At 47.6% G+C, this 16,722-nt stretch overlaps 1 protein-coding gene across 1 annotated transcript; it reads right to left on the bottom strand.

Annotated features, from left to right (window-relative positions):
- Positions 1-1,323: 1,323 nt before the first annotated feature.
- RPL22 (ribosomal protein L22) lies at positions 1,324-8,483 on the bottom strand. The gene is made up of 4 exons (XM_068985701.1): positions 8,445-8,483; positions 6,614-6,718; positions 4,329-4,453; positions 1,324-1,538 (listed from the first exon to the last, which is right to left on the bottom strand). The coding sequence occupies exons 1-4, from the start codon at positions 8,454-8,456 to the stop codon at positions 1,394-1,396; spliced, it is 387 nt and encodes a 128-aa protein (XP_068841802.1). The 5' UTR covers positions 8,457-8,483; the 3' UTR covers positions 1,324-1,393.
- Positions 8,484-16,722: the final 8,239 nt, after the last annotated feature.

Genomic DNA, 16,722 nt, shown 5'->3' with positions numbered 1-16,722 from the left:
AACCTTGCTTTCTCTAGAACAGAAACATGCAAATAATTCTGCTTCAAGAAATTTGCATAGAAAGAAAATGGTACTTTACCACAAATGACTTGCAAACCCTCAATGTTAAATTCAACTCAAAAAGCACCAAATGTTAAACATTTCTAGCTATGCAACTAGCAAGAACGTAAGAATTGCAGGTGTGGAAATGAACCGTAGGCAAGCTCTGGAAAACCAGGAATTTGTTATATCATCTTAAGACAATCCACTTTCCTGCAGAATGGTTTAGATTTAAGGAGGGCACCTTAAGGTATCAGGTCCTCTTCTCCCTCTTGATTCTATCAGCAAGTCACATCTTTACAATCTTGTTAATGACCTCGGATCTCTAGCCTCTACACACAGGCAAACAGAACACATTGTGGGAATGGTATGGTGGGAACACTGCCTTCAATTTAGTCTGTAGAATGACATTAAGTCTAGCTGTGGCCTGAACGGCGAACTGCGTGAAGTAACTATTCCCTGGGAATCTGGACACTTCTCTTCAGCCTGAGTTGACTCCCAGCCCCTCCCCTTCACACCCAACCCCAAGCAGACTCCAGAGCTCTGGGCATCGAAGAATTCCAATCCCAACCCATGTCTCTATCCCACAGATCCTCACCCTCTTCTGGAATCTCCACTACGCCTCATCTCCAGCTCCCCCTGCTGGGGTCAGAATGACAGTTCACTGCAAAGATTTGCAGAAACAATTATTTTACAAATTCCTATAGTGTAGATCTTTCCTTAATCCAACACCTGGGACTTTTAAAGGAGCCACTCCCCAGACCCTTTCCTGAGGTGAAGCAGAATACAAGGCAACACTGAAGGGCCACATTTTATTTCCATGGGAAGAAAAAGGGTTAGCATACAAAGCAACCATGTGTATCAAGAGTAATTTGTGATCACAAAATGAAGACAGAATCACAAAACTGCCCCAGAACCCTGCATTTTTTCAACACTGCCACTTTCCCAAAAGAAGAGAACCTCAAAAGCAAGCCCCTGGTTCTGCCTGCAGTGAATCGGGAGTTGCCACATTTGTATTCCTCAGTCTTTGAGAGGCACCAAATGGAACTGACTCACCCTTTTCGTGTAAAATAGTAACTAACTCACCCCCAATGCCCACGCCCTCCTCCACCTGCTCAGTGTCACACAACAGTCAGTTCCCTCGAAGGAGCCTTAGCTCTGTTTTGCTGTTTCTACCATAAGAACAGAAAAAAAGCAGAAAAAAGTTTAATAACAAGTGAGAGGCAGCCCAAGGGAAGCCCTTTTACTATGATTTCCAATTTTGTTCAGTCCACACAGCAGAGATACAAGGAAAACCACCATTTCAGTTGATAAATTTTATTTAAGAACTTATACAAATATTCCAGATTGAGTTTTAATCCTCATCTTCCTCCTCTTCTTCATCTTGATTAATCTGGAAGTAACGCAATTCGTAACTTTCTTTGCTGTTAGCGACTACGCGTAACCAATCTCGTAGATTATTCTTCTTCAAATATTTTTTGGTAAGATATTTCAAATACCTGCAGAGAAAGAATACTTGAGAACTCCACTAGACACAAGACCTTCTTATATTCTGAAACACTGTAACTTTTATGAAACCTGTGCATTCAAAGTCACTACAATTCAAGGTATTTTCCCATGGTTTAAAATAATGGCAGTTGGGAAATACACCCAGTCACTGTTCTAATGAGAATAAACATCATCCACATTTCTTCTAATTAACCTGGCCATAAAAATGAGAACAGATTAAGATGTGACCACTGTCCATGAAACAAGAGCCATCACCTATAAAATGGTTTGTAGTGACCACTGGGGAAAGAGATCAAGGTGGTCACTTGGAAGCTAAGCACACAATCTTAATATCTTTTAAATGAGAAACTGCTGGGTTCCTAACAAGCTCCAAGTACTGCGCCTCATTGACTAAAACCTCCTTTTGAGGTTGCTGGTTCCTAGGACCGCAGCTCAGGGCCATCACATTCTCACTCCCACTTTGAGATGCCCATCTCCCAACCCCCTCCCCTGCAACTGCCCTGACTCGAGCTGTACACTTAAGCACCTGGCCTCCTTAGTCCACTCGCCCAGTGGCCACCTGAGCCTGTGTGAGCTAAGCCTCAACCCCAAACACTGCTGTCAGGAAACCATTCACCTAAAGGCAACAAAGGCTCTTGTGCTGAACACAAAGCCCACAGTCCTGCTCTCTCATCCATCTGCTTATGAGGCCCTGGGGTTTATCTATTCTGGCATCTTCCCAGAACCTAAAGAGGGAATAGAAGGTTCAGCAAACCCATCACTGGGCAAGTTAGTCTTTCTAGACCTCAGTGTCACCCTCTATAAAACAGATCTCAAGATACTCACCATCTCTTCAGACTGGTACAAGGACTAAATGAGATGCACTGGCAAACTGGCATTTTAGATGGACCAAGTGTTAACAAACCGAGAAACCCGACACCTCCAGGAAACAAACACTGTTCCACTGTGTTACTCACGTCAACCAAGCAATCTTCACAAAGATGTGAAGATCTCAGTTCAATTCTACCCACTTTTCCCTATATAAAAATAAAACAATTTGGTCGTTTCACCTACAAAGTATTCTCTTTTATTTCCATTTACTATTTCTACTATATTATATCCAGGTAAAGTGGGTTAATTCAAAAGTTTAGGTGGCTTGAGTGTTTTTATAATAGAATACGGGGGGAAGCTAGGTTAAAACACAGAGGTTCAGAGATAAGCGAGAAATGTTCCACTGGTCCCTGATGGCCCAGTGGTTAAGACTCCAAGCTTCCACTGCAGGGGGCACGCGTTTGATCCCTGGTCAAGAACTAGATCCCAGGTCAAGAACTGGATCCCACTTGGTGTGGCCAAAAGAACGTTCTAGATTAGGAGCTCCTTGAATGTTTCAAGAAAACATAGTTCTAACAGATCAGGTTCTTTTCCTTCCCTACTTGGCAAATGAGAGAAAGTCTGTGAAACTGAAGTGACACGTGTTAGGAGACATTCTCACACTAGGTTAGGAGATTTGGAAACAGACCACAGGACTGCAGGCTCTTCCCTGCGAGCTCAGCAGAGGCTGGTGGGGCAGGTGTTAAGTACGCCTTGGAAGCCCTTCAGTTATCCTGTCTCTCATGCCATCTAACTGCCTTCTGCACACATAAAATAATACAGCCAGGCAGAAGGGGAGTAGTTCAGGGACTTCTCTGGCAGGCCAGTGGTTAGAACTCCATGCTTCCACTGCTGGGGGCCTAGGTTCAATTTCTGATCAGGGACTAAGATTCCACAAGTCACACAGCCAGGAAAAAAAGGAGTAATTCACTTAGCTTTAAAGTCATCTCTCTTTTTTTAATTTAAATTTTATTTTTTTTTAACACCAAAAACATTTCGTATCAGGATAGTCAATTAACAATGTTGTGATAGTTTCAGATGAATAGTGAAGGGACCCAGTCATTTGCTGATTGATTTAGTTAAAAACATAAGCAAAGGGGAATTCCCTGGTGGTCCAGTGGTTAGGACACAGCACTTTCACTGCCAAGACTAAGGGTTCATTCTCTGGTCTGGCAACTAAGATCCTGCCAACCACGTGGTATGGACAAAAAAAATAAATAAATGGGCCTACAGGAATTAAATGAGGTGGCTTCAGTCTAAACTGAGACTTCTGATCCCTCATCTAATTCTGGTAGCATTTACAGGAAAAAAAAAAGCCTAGTGTTGCTGCAGTCCACAGGGTCGAAAAGACTGGGATACGACTTAGCAACTGAACAAAAGAAAAAAAAAACACTTAAAATAAAAATGAAAGCTCTTCAAAGTGATCTAGAGGCAAAGGAAGGCTCACTTTTAAGAATACAGTCTAAGCAAGTCTGAGCATCTTTACTGCTGGAAATCCTTTAGCCCAAAGGTCCCCAAACCCCAGGCCGTGAGACTTGTCTGGTCCAAAGCCTGATAGGAAGTGGGCCACAGAGCAGGATGTGAGCAGCAGGCCAGACAGCGAAGTTCCCCATGGCTTGTATTACTGCCAGAACCATTCCCTCCGCCGTGGAAAAACTGTCTTCCAGAAACCTGGTCCCTAGTGCCAAAAAGGTTGAGGACCACTGCTTTAGGCTGCGGAAAACTAAACTGCAGAAAACTACCAAGAGGTGAATACTTTTAACTACCACAGTAACATTCGTTCATTCACCACCCCTCACACTGGACACTGCTCCAGAAGTTAACAGAGGCAACCACAAAGCAAATGACTCTGCAGGGAGCAACCTTCCTGGCCAGGGTGGGTGGGAACCTTAGCTGAGGACATGGACAAGTAACGCCTCTCCTTCCCATACCTTTTGGAAAAGGGCACCTCGGAAGTTACAGTAATCTTGCTCTTGCTTCTTTCGATTGTTACAACACCGCCACCCAGGTTGCCAGCTTTTCCATTCACCTTGATCCTCTCCTGAAGAAACTGCTCCTGTAGAAATCATCAAATGGACCAGTTAGTGAGGAGACTAGTTCACTCACATCACCAGCAAAACACTTTTCGATTTAATTTCTCTTCTTCTGGTAAAGAATCCATCTACAATGCGGGAGACCTGGGTTCAATCCCGGGGTTGGGAAGATCCCCTGGAGAAGGGAAAGGCTACCCACTCCAGTATTCTGGCCTAGAAAATTCCATGGACTGTATAGTCCATGGGGTCGCAAAAAGCTGGACATGACTGAACCACTTTCACACACTACTTATTTTTAATTTTTTGGCCACGCCACATGGCATGTGGGATCTTAGTTCTCTGACCAGGGATCGAACCCACAACCCCTGCATTGGAAGCATAGAGCACTAATCACTGGACCATCCCAAAAGTCCCAAAATATTTTTTTATACTCCTATCTCTAAGCATATAGCTGGTTATATGTTCAGTCTCTGACTCTTGGGTCAAGGGTAAAGAGTAGACAGGAAACCTAGGCCCAAACTTACAACTGTAGATATAGGCAACCAAAATGGCAAGCAGCCTCTGAACCTAAGACATGTAAAGCACTGTCCTCGGAGTGATCGGAGAAAATAAATCTTCAACCAAGCAGAACAAAAACATACAGCAACCAGAGCAATTACATATCTATCTGCTGAGGGGCCACCTGCACCAGCACTGAACAGCAGGAGGGACACTGGCCCAGAAGCCCAGAGATGGGACTCTAGGAAAATCCCAGAGGAAGCGTGGGCTGGTCATTCACCTCTTGGACCAAAAAGGAGGACTTTTATGGTTTTCTTGATATTGCAATGACAAGAAGGCCCTTCAGCTCCCACCCCTACAGTCCTCTATTTAAAAACTCCAATCTGGGGAGTTTCCTGCTGGTATTAGGACTCTGAACTTCCATTATAGGGAACATGGACTCAATCCCTGGTCAGGGAACTAAGATCCCAAATGCTGCACAACACAGCCAAAAAAAAAAACACCAATATACAATATGTTAACTGTCTACAGGAGGTGTGATGAGGTCAGAAATCTTGACTTTCGTGTCTTAAGACTCATAAACAACTCCTGTTTTCTATCCAAAGGAGGCACCTAAAAGGAAGACAGTCATATACACATATTGAGAGACAGTGGAGGGAATAATGACAGAACAGGGCCATCAGACACAACGTGGAAGAAGCTACAAGTTAGGAGGGACAAGAGGCCCCGGAGAAAAGCAAGAAGACAGAAGGAACACGGAGCCAGGGAGGGACCTCCTGCAGGCCAGGCCAGGGCCACGGCAGGCATCTACAAGAGGGCAGTCAACTACAGGCTACCCAGACACCACACTCTGTAAGTCGTGGCCACAGGCCAAGCTGCTAATTTTTTAATTTGAAAATTATTCTTGTTGTAATGATATTAATCTTGGCAATAGTTGACCTCTGGAGACTGAAGAGAAAATGTCAACTTAGGGCTCTGCACAACAGTATGTCTGAACTCCCCCAAGCTCTGCTTGGCTATGGAGAGTAAAAGTGTAAAATGCCAAAACCAAGTTGCAGATTCCAAAATGTGGCAGTTGGGTTCATTCTTCTAGATTTAGGCGAAATAGAGAAGTATTGGGGGATGGGGCCAACATGAGAGCAAAAATATCAGTACAGAGCAAGGTCTGTAAAAAACCAAGCCACAACTACAAATCAGCAAGCAGGATATTTTCACACGAATACTGAAGCTCTGATGCTTAATACAACAGAAAGCTCAAGGAAATGCTGTCCTCTGTCCAAGGCCCCAGAACCAAGCATCAGGCCCAGGGCACAGGCAGCCCCTGGGCCCAAAAGGTCAGTGTCAGGGCCAAGCTTACACCTAAACACACCTAAGTGCAGAGGAGATGCTGGATCCAAGGAAGTTCACCTGATAAATTTTAAGTAAACTCTTTTTGGAAACCGAAGAAGAAAATGAGGCCCTCTGGCAGTGACTTGCTCCAGTGCATCTCCTTTACTCTTCACCACCGTCACATCCCTGAGAAAGCAAGGCTTAGAACCAGAACCAGACAGAGATCCAGAGTCGAACCCAACAGCAAGAACTGCAGAGCAGCCTGAGCCTGCAAACAAACAGGCTCCAGTATGTCTTCTCAGCAATATCCAAAAGGGTTCGCTACTGTCCAGGGTGGCATCAGGGGGGTAACTTACAAAATTGGCGGCATCCATGATTCCATCTTCTACAGGGTGGGTACAGTCCAGAGTGAATTTTAGGACTTGCTTCTTTTTTTTGCCCCCCTTCGCCACAAGCTTTTTCTAAGAAAAGGATACAAATGAGAGAGATAAACGCATAACCAGTCAAAAACAAAAAAAATTAACAGAAGTGGAAAGACCAGAGTTGTAAAAGTACACACAAATGCAAAAACCATGGGATTCTGTTCCCTGCAAGGGCGCCAAGGATGGAGGATGGATAATACTCAAGATGCTGCTCTGGGGTCATGCCCTCTAGAAGAGGAAACTCATTACAGCACTCTTTTCCCACTTACACTTTCCAGCATCCCTAGTTTCCAGGGGAATAATGGAAGGTCTGTTAGCTTAAGAACTAAAATAAAAGAAACGTTTCCTTTTATTCACTCTAAAATTTCCAAAATAAAGAAATACTCACTTGTTTTCTTCCAGGATTAAGGCACAGGCATGAAAATGCCTTGCATACCTAAAACAGTTTTAATCTGAATTGAATACATGTCCTAACTTTTCCGACTCAGGGGCAATCCAGTTGATCTGTTTTTTCCCTTCATCCTGTCTCATCTACTTTCTCAGGACAGTGACCAGAACCACACGTCCTAGCAGCCCATCTAACCCCAAATGGAACAAGGGTTTAGCTAAAGGTTCTAATTACAAGACTGTTGACAATTTCTAGTCTTTTGACTGATTTAATCTCTGAATGAGCACTTTCAAACCACCAGTTTAGCTACAAGGTTCCAGCTCCTTCATTCTCACAAAGATCCTTATATAAATATTCTCCCTCTACAAATTCCAACTCCAATTTAAAAAAAAAAGCACTTGGACAACATACTTACCTGTAGTTGCAAGAACACATTTCACATCCTTTCCTGTCTCAAACAGCTTCACCTAAAACTTGTATTAACTGGATGAATTTTTTCAAACACTTAGGCTTCGACAAAAGTCACTCCTTCCTAACATGTCTTCCTAGTAACAATCAAAGGGGCTGCCGGCAGGATATGGGCTCCATACCCACCACACGATGGTTTTAAATCAAAAACATACAAACGCCTAAAAGTATTAAAGGCCCACCCAGGCAGAAAGCTAGAGATGAGCCCAAACTGTTAATAAAGGTGTCCCAACAAAGAAGAGTAGGGAAACTTTCTCCAAGTAACCTGGGAGGAGACCATCTGCAGCCAGTGACATGAGGGCGCCACACGGCCCAGACTCAGCCTGGCCGACACAGAATCCAACTGGGCCCTCGCCGGACACCAGAAAGGATCTGCAGAGCTGCGCCCTGAAGATCTAACTTCCTCCGGAGACGCGAAAGGGTCCTCTAGCCCAGGCCTCCTCGTGAAATCTGGCCAGAGAGGCCTCCGTTCGTGGACCCTGATTCCGAGTCCCGGTATAGGCTTTCCGGTTGCGCACGGTCCCCGAGAGTGGCAGGTCCCCTCCTTCCCCTCCCTCCGCCCAGGTAACCGGGCCCAGGCCTCCGCTGCCTTACGCCGGCTCCAAGGATCGCTGACCAGCCCAGGCTGCAATCTCAGTCCCCCAGCTCCCTGCTGACCACAGGCAGGAGCCCAAGCCCGATCGGCGGCTTCCGAAAGCCCCAGATCTCCCCCTCGAGCCTCGGGCCGCGGCCTCCTCCGCCCACAACTTGCGGGGATCGGCGGCCACACTGGCTCACTCCGGCCGGCCTGCTAGCCAGGCCCCGGTAGGACGATGCTGAGCGCCGTCCGCCAAGAGCCAGGTAGGGGCCGAGCCGGTGAAGCCCACGTGCCTCCCCCAGAGCCGAGGCCTCACGCGGAGCCATACTAACCACAGGCGCCATGGCGGCAGCGGAGGCAGAAAGGGAGGTGAGCGAACTACGCAGACGCAAAGAGGCCGCAGCGCGCAGAGCACGCAGGGCTCAGGCCGCACTAATCTCTCCGCCACGCCCCTCGGTAGCCACTGTCTCGCCCCGTTCTGTACTCTCGGGGAGCGATTGTTTTTACCTGAATGCAAAAACCCATCGTCCCACGCCCCTCCCACTTAGTATTGTAGGGGGAGGGAGGAAGCCGAGTAGCCTGTCCCACTGCGAAGGATCGGAGGGGGGGAGCCTGATTAGACGAGCCCGAAGAGTATTTTAAATAAAGGGGTTCGCTTTACTTTTGACAGTCTTTAAAAAAATGAATAAAGAGATTCAATAAACCATCAATAACCAGGTAGTGGGATGGGAATCGAACCCACTAACTTGGGGAGATGAGGCCTAATTTGGGGTCCCAATGTCCGAAAGCACTTGGCTTCTTCCTACCCAAAGTCCCAGTCAGGAAGCGGGTGCGCAGGGGCTGCATCCCGGTGCTAGCCCTTTAGGCTGCAGTCAGTTACACTCTCCACCACCTCAGGCTCAAGCTGCCCATCCTCGGATCATCCTCTTTCCAGCTCATCTCTTCTGGTGCGTACTAAGCCGCTTCAGTCGTGTCCGACTCTCTGAGACCCTATGGACTGTAGCCCGACAGGCTCCTCTGTCCGAGGGATTCTCCAGGCAAGAATACCGAAGTGGGCCCACCCAGGGATCGAACCTGAATCTCTTAGGTCTCCTGCATTGGCAGACAGGTTCTTTATCACTAGCGCCATCTGGGAAGTCCTTCATCCCTTCTAGTTTCCCCGCTTCAAAAATTCGTCTGCCAGCGCTCCCCATACTGACATACAGACAGGAATCATCTGGGAATCTCATTCCAGATTCCAGTTCAGTGGGGCTCATTGGCCTGAGATTCTGCGCTTCATGAGAGCTCCCAGGAGATACTGCTGCTGCTACTAGTCCGCGGACCAAAGTTGAGTGGCAAGAGATCTTCATCCCTAGACCTACCGTTCCACTCACTGGACTACTTTCAGTCCCTCATGTCCTTGCTATTAGGGGAAACACTGATTGGAACCGCCCGCTTTAGCCAGGCACCATAGTAATTATTTGCATGATTTATTTTATGAGATGACATCCTGGTAAAAACAAAACTAACAAGCCACCACCAACCAGAATAATTTCGGGTAAGTCAAAAGGAGACACCACGTTATCCTACCAACCTCCCAGAATCCTCCTTGCTGGAATCCATCTTGGCTGAGTTGATGCATGTGCCACCAGGAAGGACCCTCAATCAGACTGATTGAGATCTGAGTGTTTCAATCGTAACAACCCAAAAACTAGTCCCGTCACCATAAAACCCAAGACTGCAAGCCATGTGGCGGAGCAGTCCTCCTGGGATCCCTTACTCTGCTGCTCTCTGCCCGGGCACCCCTTCCCAATAAAGTCTCTTGCGTTGTCAGCACATGTGTCTCCTCAGACAATTCATTTCTCAGTGATAGACAAGACCACTCTCTGGCCCTGGAAGGAGTCCCCCTTCCTGCAACATTACCAGTTCCAGTCCAGGGTCCTGCATTATAATCACTCACTTGCACACACCCTCCAGTCCCTGCATCCACCTGCCATATAGTCACCTATCAGAAGCCCAAGCCTAGCTTACAGTGGTGTTAGGATACTCTCCGTGCTGAGTACTCTAGGTGTACCTTCAGTCCTACTCTGCCAGTTGACCAAGCTCCAGACCCACTTTGCTATTCTTTTTTTTTAATGAAATGTATTTATTCGTATTTGGCTGTGCTGGATCTTCTTTGCAGGCTTTTTTCTCTAGTTTCAGGGAGTGGGAGCTATTCTCTAATTGGGGTGTGCAGGCTTCTTATTGTGGTGGCTTCTCTTGCAGTGGAGCAGAAGCTCTAGGGCACATGGGCTGCAGTAGTTGCAACACATGGACTCGGTAGGTTTGACTCTTGGATTCTAGAGCACAAGCTCAGGAGTTGTGGCACACAGGCTTAGTTGCTCCTCAGCATATGGAATCTTTCCTGATTAGGAGTTGAACCCTGCATTGGCAGGTGGTTTCTTTACCACTGAGACACCAAGAAAGCCCCCACGCTGCTATTGCTGACTGCAAACCACATTTCTGCTTTGCCAGCTGGCTCTGGTCAGGTTCTTTCAACAGGGGCCTAGAGGGAAACTGCTGGCTGGAGGAAAAAGGAGAGACTTGTCTTGGTTTACTTCCTGCTTGTGCCTGTCCTGTTGGTGTCACCTCCTCCTGTTGCTTCATCCTGGTAGCAGCAGTTGGAAATTCCAGAAACCTCAGCTGAATCCAGTTGCAGTTATTCCAACACTTGTAGAACCAGCCTCCTTGTCTTCTCCCCAACACCAGCTGAGAAGTGCTCCCTTCTCAGATATCAGCTTCCTGAGCCCCCTCCTTCAAGTGTCTACATTCTAATAGGATCATCCTAGGAGTGCCAGTTGGAGAAGGCAATGGCACCCCACTCCAGTCCTCTTGCCTGGAAAATCCCATGGACGGGGGAGCCTGGTAGGCCGCAGTCCATGGGGTCGCGAACAGTCGGACACGACTGAGCGACTTCGCTTTCACTTTTCACTTTCATGCATTGGAGAAGGAAATGGCAACCCACTCCAGTGTTCTTGCCTGAAGAATCCCCGGGACAGGGAAGCCTGGTGGGCTGCTGTCTATGGGGTCACACAGGGTCGGACACGACTGAAGTGACTTAGCGGCAGCAGCAGCAGCAGGAGTGCCAGTTACTTCCTGCAGTTTAGCTAGAGTTCTTATTTCACCCCTCAAGTTACCTAGTTCACAAACCTTTGTACCTGATTAACAGTCCTTAGTGTGCTTTTTCCTGAGTGACCTGACCCCTCTCTTAACTTAGCAAGCCTTGGGGCTGCCTGCCAGTCCTCTAAGTAATTTTTTTCATACCTCTGGTCAGAATGTCAGCTCCTCACCCCAAAACATCCCTCTCAACTGATGACCTCCGTTGCTCTCTTTTTGAAAACACAGAAGCAATCCAAAAAGAATTTTCAGGTACACCCACCTACACACCTACCCATCCAGCAACATCTTTACCCTACTCTGCCTTCCCTCCTGTTACTATGGAAGAAGGGTCATAAGACCCCCATCTGAGGTCAACCCCGGCACTAGGGCACTCACCTGGCATACTTCCACCTACTTGAGGACACTACTCCAGTAGCCCTTACCCCAACCCCTACCCCATGAAATCATCAATGTATCCTTTCTTCTGGATTTTTTCCCATCAGCACTTATCCATTCTTTAAAATCTCCCATCTTAGGACTTCCCTGGTGGTCCAGTGGTTAAGAATCTACCTTCCAATGCAGGGGGGGCCGCAGGTTTGATTCCTGGTTGGGGAACTAAGATCTCATAATGCCTCGGGGCAACTAAGCCCACATGCTGCAACTACTGAGTCTGGACCACAACCTGAGAGAAGCCGGCGCACTTCTCTCAGCTGAAGGAACAAAGTTCCTCCTGCTGCAACTAAGACACCAAGAGTTGTATCCAACTCTTTGCAACCCCATGGACTATACAGTCCATGGAATTCTCCAGGCCACAATACTGGAGTGGGGAGCCTTTCCCTTCTCCAGGGGATATTCCCAACCCAGGGATCGAACCCAGGTCTCCCTCATTGCAGGAGGATTCTTTACCAACTGAGCTATCAGGGAAGCCCAAGACCCAGTGCAGCCACAAATAAATAAATATTTTTTAAAAGTTGACTGCTAATCTTATACAAATATAATAATAAAAAAAACAAAACCTCCCATCTTAAAACAGAAAAAGCAGTCTCTCAACCCACAACATTTCCTGTCACATACCACCCCTTTCGTCTCCTGTCTGCTGTGTACTGAATGTTTTTGTCCTTCCAAATTCATAAGTGAGACCCTAGTCCCCAAAGTGATGGTATTTGGAGGCAAGTCCTCTGGGAAGTAATTAGATTTATAAGCAATCATGAGAGTGGGGCTTCATGATAGGACTGGCAAAGAAGACACCTGAGATCTGTCTTGCCATGCCAGCCACAGAGAGAAGAGAGCCGACAACAAGCCAGGAAGAGTGGCTGCACCAGGAGCCCCATCTGTCTACACCTGATCTCAGGCTTCCAGGCCTCACAACTGTGAGAAATTTCTGATACACCAGAAATTTTGATATTTTTGTTATGGCCAATTTCCTTGGAAGTTTCCTCTGTGCACTGTCACTTTCTCTCCTCCCATTTCCTTTTGAACCCACTTAGGGCGGGGCGGGAGGGGAGGGAGGCTTTTCACATAGACACCCCCACCAGCCACCAGGACAGCTCTCATCAAGGTCACTGATGATGTCCTCCTGTTAAGAACTGGGGTTAGGGGAGGTGGGAAGGGGGTTCATGTTTGGGAACGCATGTATACCCGTGGTGGAGTCATGTCAATGTATGGCAAAACCAATAGAGTATTGTAAAGTAAAATAAATTAAAAAAAAAAAAAAAAAGAACTGGGGTTAGGTCCTGGTCTTCCTGCTTCTATTAGTATCTGGTACCAGAGGTCACTCGTCCTTGGTGACCCTTCTTCCCTGGGTCCCCAGGACCTCAATCTCTCCTGGTTCTCCTTCCACCTCTGGCCACTCCTCCATCTCCTTGCTGCTCCCTCTCCTCCTCCCTGGACTTGAAGGTCTACAGGAAACAAAGCCCCTCTCATCTTTATCTACACTTGACCTTTGCCATGCTCCAAACACGTCTTTTTTCTTTTTGGCCATGCCACAGGGCATGCAGGATCTTAGTTCCCTGACCAGGGATCAAACCTGCATCCCCTGCAGTGGAAGCGCACAGTCTTAACCACTGTTCCACCAGGGAAGTCCAGACACATAACCTTAAATATGACTCCCCAAATCTGTATGTACAGCATCCAGCATGGACTCCTCTCTAGAAGGTCAAGATGACCACCTTCACCCCAAAGATGCAACCCTCAACTCTACATGCCCTTGCCCCCACTCTCCATCCTCAGCCTCACCCCAATCCTGCATCCCTTCCTCTCCACCCACATTGGTCTTCCTTTCCTTCCTTCACATTTATTCCCACTTCTGGGACCTTGTACTTGCCATTGGCTCAGCTTTGAACTCTTCCTGGCTTTTCTTGTGTCTCATTTCTTCTCATCCTCCAGGAGCTCTGCCCATCCATGGTTATCTAGTGTGTCTTCAGCTTCACCTCCTCCCAGCTGCCCTCCATCACACCATCCCGATTCTTAACTTCAGAGTATTTAACATAGTCTGTCCTTGTTGTATTTGTTGATTTGTGTATTGGTGAACCTGGTTTGCCCATTTCTATGTATAGGGCCCATGGTGGATGCTCAGTAAATATTGATACTACTCAAATAGTAAGGCTGTAAGGTGGTCAGAATTGGTGACTCAGATGGTAAAGAATCTGCTTGCAATGCAGAAGATCCGGGTTCAAACCCTGGGTCGAGAAGATCCCCTGGAGAAGGGAATGGCTACCCACTCCAGTATTTTTTCCTGTAGAATTCTATGGACAGAGAGGAGCCTGACTGGCTATAGCCATAGGGTTGCAGTCAGGACACAACTAAGCAACTGACACTTTCACTTTTTAAAAAATGGTCAGGATTAGTTGAGATAATACAAGTAAAAGAACTTTGAATAGTACCTTGACCTGTAAACACTGGCCACTGTTACTATGACTTGGAGCACAAGGGCTAGAGAGGACTGTTCTAGCATTAACTTAGGCAGGTTGATAGGGAGTCCAAGGCTCCTTTAAGGACGAAGTGAACATTCTTGTTCCAGTTATTTTGCCTTAGTCACATAGGCTGCAAAAGCAATAATGTGTCTTGCTCATGCTTTCCTTAAGCCTTGTGTAACAATGTATCTTGCCTGAGACCTCGCTTTTCTTTAGATCTGGAGCTAATCATTACAGAGCAGTAATACATCTTACTCATGGGTATGTTTTACTTAGGCTCTATGTTAATGATTATAATTGTAACAAATCTTGCCTGGGAACCTGTTTCTCAGCAACACTGTATCTCTCCCAGAGGCATGTTGCCTGGAACCCATTCTCCCTGGCTAATCTTGTGTCAAATAGGAAAAGGAGTAGTCAAGGCTGTATATTGTCACCCTGCTTATTTAACTTATATGCAGAGTACATCATGAGAAACACTGGACTGGAAGAAACACAAGCTGGAATCAAAATTGCCGGGAGAAATATCAATAACCTCAGATATGCAGATGACACCACCCTTATGGCAGAAAGTGAAGAGGCGCTAAAAAGCCTCTTGATGAAAGTGAAAGAGGAGAGCGAAAAAGTTGGCTTAAAGCTCAACATTCAGAAAACGAAGATCATGGCATCTGGTCCCATCACTTCTTGGGAAATAGATGGGGAAACAGTAGAAACAGTGTCAGACTTTATTTTGGGGGGCTCCAAAATCACTGCAGATGGTGACTGCAGCCATGAAATTAAAAGACGCTTACTCCTTGGAAGAAAAGTTATGACCAACCTAGATAGTATATTCAAAAGCAGAGACATTACCTTGCCGACTAAGGTCCGTCTAGTCAAGGCTATGGTTTTTCCTGTGGTCATGTATGGATGTGAGAGTTGGACTGTGAAGATGGCTGAGGGCCGAAGAATTGATGCTTTTGAACTGTGGTGTTGGAGAAGACTCTTGAGAGTCCCTTGGATTGCAAGGAGATCCAACCAGTCCATTCTGAAGGAAATCAGCCCTTGGATTTCTTTGGAAGGAATGATGCTAAAGCTGGAGCTCCAGTACTTTGGCCACCTCATGCGAAGAGTTGACTCATTGGAAAGACTCTGATGCTGGAAGGGATTGGGGGCAGGAGGAGAAGGGGACGACAGAGGATGAGATGGCTGGATGGCATCACGGACTCAATGGACGTGAGTCTGAGTGAACTCCGGGAGATGGCGATGGACAGGGAGGCCTGGCGTGCTGCGATTCATGGGGTCGCAAAGAGTTGGACACGACTGAGCGACTGAACTGAACTGAACTGAATCTTGTGTCAAAGTTATCTCAGGATGTATGGCTTGGGAAAGGGTCTGGTAAAACTTTCAGTCTTGAGGTATTCTTTTTATCTATTTTCAGCAGCCAGCTCAAAAGTGTATAATGCCCTGCTCAATCTAGCAAAGTGGGTACTCTTCCTACCCTCTTCTGATCAGAAGCTTTCTCGGTCCTTTCATTTCATTAAAATATTTGCTGCACAAAGTTCTGAGTGACTGAGACTGCATCTTTGGTTCTGGAATGAAACCTTCTTCAGAGACCACAAACTCGACACCTACCACCATAAGCTATCAACCCTGAAAAGAATAGGTATTTCCTGCCTAAAATTCACTTCCTTTCTTCTCGCTTGCAAACTTACACTCATCCTTCAAAACCCAGCTAGAATATTATCTCCTAGTTTTTTCTAACTGATTAGTAAGATTTAATTGAGCACTTTCCATGGGTCAGGCTGTGGCTTGACCCTGGTTTCCGGGACGGGGTCGGGGGTGGGGGTGGGTCGGTGGCGGGAGCAGAGACGGGGCTGCTCTCCAGGAGCTCAGGATGGCATGTGCAGAGAAAGCAGGCAATTTGGAGAAAATCACCCTGCGTGAAACAAGTATACGGCAGCCCAAGAAAGGCAGAGAGGCCCAGGTGGAAAGGCTCAGCGAGTCCTCTCTCGCTCTCTCCCTCCCGAACCTACCTCTTCGTGGGGCACTCCGCTGCTGATGGGGCTGGGGTCTTAATTATTTGGAGGCTTGGGACGTGCATTTCACTTCATTGAAATCTGCCCTGATCACCGGGAGGTCCCCCTTTCTAACCCACCCCGAGGCTCTGAGAGATCGGACGGGGGCCCCCAACCTGCCAAACGCAGCCCTGGCCTGCCAAGCCCTCTCTCGTGCCTCCCAAGCCAATGGGTGGGAGGGGCGGCTGCTGCTCTCGGGCGCCCTCAACTGGCCGTTGAGGAAATAGGACCGCGCAGGCAAACTGTCCCGGCCAAGTCCGACCCGACACAGCCAGCCTGGCCGGGGGGCCATACACCCCTGAGGAGCCCGCAGCCAGGGCCCTCGGGCTCCGCTCTGTGCGGCGCTCCGGCGACTCCGGGCTCGGGGCTCTGTCATCCCGGGCGGGATCCAGTCCAAGTTTCGAACCCTAGCCCCACGGGGTCGTTTCCAGCCGCGCGTTCCCGCCACACTCCTCCGGGCGGAGGGTACAGTGGCCGTGGCCGTGGCTGTGACCGGGGCCCTGGGTCAGAGCGGTGGGGGAGCGCGGAGT

This window comes from Capricornis sumatraensis, chromosome 14 (genome assembly GCF_032405125.1).
Source record: "Capricornis sumatraensis isolate serow.1 chromosome 14, serow.2, whole genome shotgun sequence".
NCBI lineage: Eukaryota > Metazoa > Chordata > Mammalia > Artiodactyla > Bovidae > Capricornis > Capricornis sumatraensis.
This window is presented reverse-complemented; position numbering and strand designations above follow the sequence as displayed.